General features: G+C 43.7%; 1 protein-coding gene across 1 annotated transcript in view; it reads right to left on the bottom strand.

Moving 5' to 3' along the window:
• LOC103920698 (cholesterol 24-hydroxylase) overlaps nucleotides 1-4,916 on the bottom strand; it is a 14,642-nt gene that overhangs the window by 3,916 nt on the left and 5,810 nt on the right. The window contains exons 9-13 of the mRNA XM_009328534.1: nucleotides 4,091-4,247; nucleotides 3,698-3,760; nucleotides 2,510-2,582; nucleotides 1,982-2,066; nucleotides 1-107 (exon numbers count right to left, since the gene is read on the bottom strand). The exon at nucleotides 1-107 is cut by the window's left edge and continues 2 nt beyond it. Of these exons, the coding sequence (XP_009326809.1) occupies nucleotides 1-107; nucleotides 1,982-2,066; nucleotides 2,510-2,582; nucleotides 3,698-3,760; nucleotides 4,091-4,247 (485 nt within the window). The remainder of the gene's footprint in view (nucleotides 108-1,981; nucleotides 2,067-2,509; nucleotides 2,583-3,697; nucleotides 3,761-4,090; nucleotides 4,248-4,916) is intronic.

The raw sequence follows: 4,916 nt of genomic DNA on the forward strand, positions 1-4,916 counted from the left end.
AGCGTCGTTTTTGCAGGAATTCTGACGCCATCGATGACGTGCTCCTTCTCCATCCAGCGTATCGTCCCTGGGAGGGGTGGGTACAGCCGCAGTGATTCCTTCAAAACCTGCATCAGCAAAAAGCACAAAAGGTCAGTTAGTTAATAGTGTAGGAAGCAGAAACAAAATTAATTACCTCCCTATGGCCTTTCACTTTGGCCAAATGGGAGCTTTTGACTTGGGGAACAGATGCTAGTGTATCTGCCTTGGACTCCTGTGGGCAAAATACATGGCTAAGTCAGCTCCCTCAGGCCTGGTTCTTTCTTACGACTAGTAAAATACAGAGAAAAAGAAGCAAAAACCACAAGAGATACCATGCATTGAACAGATCTAACACCTCAAGTCAGGTCAACAACTGAGTGAAAAAGTACTGGGAAGCAAATTCAAAGGAAATATCTAAGAGTGAAGTCTCATGCCCCCGATGAGCCATTCTCGGCGCCGGCTGCCACGAGGATGGGTGGTTGCTCCCACCTCCTTCCCATTCTCAGCACTGCACTCCCGCTCCTGCCTTTGTCCTGCTTCTGCTGCTTGGGGAGCTGAGCCAGGTCAGAGCACCAAAATGACAAAAAACAACCTGGCAAAGGAAAATGAATAGGAAACAGTGAGAAAAAACGGAATGAGAGAATTTCTTTTGGTGGCAGTGAGCTGTAAGAATGGCTTATTTCATCAAAGTGAAACCTAATTAACAGTGCACATTAGCATCGCACTGCAAATGCAATTAACGGCGTGTATGCACGAGTGGATTAATGAAAAAGAAGTGTAGACAAAAGGATTCAGAATTGCCCGAGCGACAGGACAGGGGTCCCGTGGTCTCTCATACTCCAGTGATGGACTGGCTCTGACCAAGGGTGACTGTGATTTTGGTTGTACAGATCCAAGCTTGTTCTGTTAAATAAACGGTCTGCTTTGAGAGGATCTCATGTGATGTCCTAAAAATGAAAGGCTTAGATACCTCGTCCTAATTGGAGTGGTATAATTGTGATGGTGTTTGGAGAAGCCTAAGGAGACCTGCTGATTTCTGTAATCACACAGAGATGCCTTTTCCTTATGAGAAATACACCTTTGAATCTATCCGCTGTCAAAGCACAGTGATTTGTGGGATGGGATATGGCAAATGGTAAAACAACCATCACCCACCTCGACAGGACAGTTTAAGAGAAAAGCGACCACGGCAGACTACTAAAATCACAGGGAATTTAAGCAGGGAGAATAGCTACCAGGACTGTCATTCAGCCTCTCCTGAGGGCTACTGATGTCTCCCATCTTGTAAAAAAGGATATGCAACACAAACGCTGGCGAGTAGCCAAGCCCTGGCTTTGCAGTTCATTACCAACCAGCATTTCTATACACAAGACCTCTTTTAGGACCAAACTTCCCCCCCCACCCCCACCCCCCGAGTGACTGAAGAGTGTTTCAAGACTGAATAATAAAAAATTGAAATTGCAAAATATAGCCATTATTTTTGGATGTCCTCAAATCCCGCTGAGTTTATGGCACATGATGAGATCATAGCTGGAAATGCTTTAACAATAATCAAACAAAAATAGAGCTGTGAGTTTGGGAAGCGACTGGGACTCACGCACAGGCGGGACTTGAAGTTGCAAACCCTTCTTAAAATACAGCTATGGTTTCAGCTTAAACAGGTAGGGATTAAGCAACTCCGCTCTAGCTCCCAGCTTGGTAATAATTAAAGAAAGCAGTGAAGGAATCGTGTGGAATTTTGGAAAGAAATTCGAGGAGCATCCCTCCCAGCAAGGCTGGGCTGCTGCAAACAGCTCCCAGTACCTGCTTGCTGACTTTCTGGGGACAAATGCCATCAGGATCAAATATTGGCATTGCTCTTAAAATTTTAAAAGTGTGGGGCTCCTCTTGGTAGTCCCATGAGATGGCAGGAGTGCTACCAAACAGCTCTGACTGGTATTTTACCTCACTCCTACAGTACCTGCGATAAGTAGGTGAGTTTGCCAAGATCCTCATAGTCAATGTCTCTCTTGGCACCAAGAACTTCATCCACTTCAGCCTGAAGCCTGCAGTTAAATTAAAAAATGTTAGCTGCAGGCACCCATTTCCTGCTAGGCAAGTTGGCAAATTGCATTTTTTACTTTCTAGACATTGAGTTGGACTTTGACTCCTATCCTCAGGCAAAACGCTTACTGATTGATTCCCAGCCAGCCTACCCGAACCTGTGCCTCCTATCAGGATGGAGCACTGTGTGTACAATGCAGCTGAATCAAGCAGGACTCAGGACCAGCTTTGTACAAAGGCTTTGAAAAAAATCACTTAAGATGAATTATTCCAATTCCATCTAAGCTTTTTTAAAATTTTAGATATATTGGGACTATGAAATTGTTTATTTTGGAAGGGAGGCTAGAATTTATTGGGAATTGATCCTAGCTTTTTAATAATCCTTATAATTAAGTTCACCTTGAAATTAACAGCAAGCTGGGTTTGCAAATTGGAGCGCACATACCTTTCCAGTATTTCAGGATGCTGAGCCAGTGCCATTACTGTGAATGACAACTGATTGGCAGTGGTTTCATGACCTAACGACACCAAAAGTCAGTTTAAAGGTTAGTATGAAATAATAACATGATACAAAGATGGTCTGCTAGTATGATTGTGAACAGGAAACTTTAAAAGTCAGGCTGTGAATGTTTCATTTCAAGTATGCTAGAAATTAAAGGAAGCACTAAAAGGAATGTAAATTCTATGTAATGAGCTTTCAAGAATGACAAGAGCAAGACATAGCTGGTAAAGATACGAGCCGTCTTGCTCAACTCAATGCTGCAGTGGCTGCATATGGCACCTACTGGTTATGAGCTCCTCAACAGAAGGGCCAGCGAGGTTCAATACTTGTCTGGTCGTATTATGGGACACACAGTCCTGCCGAGAAGCAAGGATTTACTGGTTTTGAGGGAAAACAGAGCTTCTAACCTTCTTTAAAATGTCTGCTTTATGCGGGTAGTTTTCATTTTTTCATGGATAGGCATACGTATTATTTTAACGCATGACAGAAAACAGACTTCTGCAAAGATGTATTTGTTGCAATACCGTCTTTCATGCGAAAGAACAGTGTTTTGACCTCACCTTCTTAGGAACCTAAATCCTACTGACTTGCAAGATCGATTTTTCTACGTTGTTTACCTCATGCATCATCTTGGCCCCTCCTTTTTCTGATAGGCTTGACAGTGCCCTCTCCTACCAAGCATGGACTAACACTCTTAAGGCAAGAATGGCATTTAATCGTGTGGGTGAGGTGACGCGAAGACACGTGGAATATGTTAAAGATGCTTTCAGTGGGGTTTAGCAGGATCTGGAGGAAGGGCCAGAACCCCACGAGAAATAGCCTTGCACCCCAGCAGGCAGTGCTGCCCTCTGCACCGCAGGTTGGAAACCACTGGCCTGGAATTATTTGCTGTGTTGATATGACCGAAGGAGGATAACATATCATTTGCCTATAAGAAAACTAAGAGTTCTCTTCAGACCTTGCCCAGCTGGTCCTATGCCAGTGTAATACTGCTGTCTTCCAACCAAGTGACTCCTGGTTACAGCAGCGTCACACGGAGTGAACAAGGACATTAATCATGACCCTGTAGATGGCTCAAGAATGATTACAGCTTCCCACATGACATATCCAAACGTTAAAATATCTACCAACCTGCAACAAAGAAAGTGATAAAGTTATCCAGAATGTTTTCATCATCTCTAGTTTCCTCCAGAGCTGTCAAGAGAGAAAAGCAAACGAGATTAGAAAACGCCCCCATGCCCCAGCTGGAACGGCCAGAATGCTCTGCCCTGTTTTGCACATTTTGTCTGAGGTGGCATCGGGAGGGGATGCTGAGCGGGCAGCTCAGCAGTGACTTGCAACCAATATTTGATCCAACACAAAGAAATGGGGAATTTTCAAAGCAACTCTCACTACCTTCAGTGTGAAGAAACCCTCCTGAAGACATCAGAGGATCAAAGTTCAGATCCTGAAAATAAGCCTCCCCAGATCTCATGGCAAAACATGCCACAGATGAATTAAATCCAACAGCAATGTGTCCCCTACCATCTCCTTTCAGTATCTGCGTAAGAATATCCAGCGTGGCTTCCTTCCCATTCCGGATGGCCTCTCTCCTCTGGTCAATGCACTCCTTCCCCACACGCCGCAGCAGCCTCACGCTCTCCTTGACCTCCTTTACCAGCTTCTGTTTCCCTGGCATGTACTGAATACAGAATTTCTTTAGTAATTTTATTCCTTTTGCTGGTAAAAAAATATTGCCAGTGTTATTTTTCAAGTGAGCACCTGGTTTTCTGCTAAATTACATTTGTCACAAAAACATCTGCTCTCCACGGAACAAAGTGAACGTCCCCGAGGTGAAGGGTTTGGGCTGAAATGAGAAATATTCCAATCTGGGCATGCTGACGTCCTGCCTTGTCAGAGCTGATGTTTGAGCACCGTGAGCAAAATTCCTCACCTCTCCATGGAGAGAAACTGCAGCATGTGATACAGAATGTCACCTCTGGGCCCAAAAAGGAAAACAGGAGCTCTAAAAGCCTGAACTACAGCTTTCATGAGAAACTGTGGAATGATTCTTAACTTAAATACTTCAGATTACATCCCTAATTTCCTAGTATATGAATTTTGGTCGAAAATATGGCTTTTTTATGGTAAGAAAGTTCAAATTTCTTCCACCTTGGGTGAAGGCTGCCATCCTTCTTGGACAAATGACAAAAATCTCAATTTTTGCAGTGATGGGTGTGAAAGTGTGAAAACACATGAGAAGAGGACACACGTAGGGGGGAAGAGAAGGCAAAAAGACAGAAAGGAAGCATTAAATGGTAATGTTAATTTTGCAAGTGTTTTAAAGCACTAATGAATTTTATCTTAATGC

The sequence above is a fragment of the Pygoscelis adeliae genome, unplaced genomic scaffold, assembly GCF_000699105.1.
Source record: "Pygoscelis adeliae isolate BGI_AS28 unplaced genomic scaffold, ASM69910v1 Scaffold130, whole genome shotgun sequence".
In the NCBI taxonomy this organism is placed as follows: domain Eukaryota; kingdom Metazoa; phylum Chordata; class Aves; order Sphenisciformes; family Spheniscidae; genus Pygoscelis; species Pygoscelis adeliae.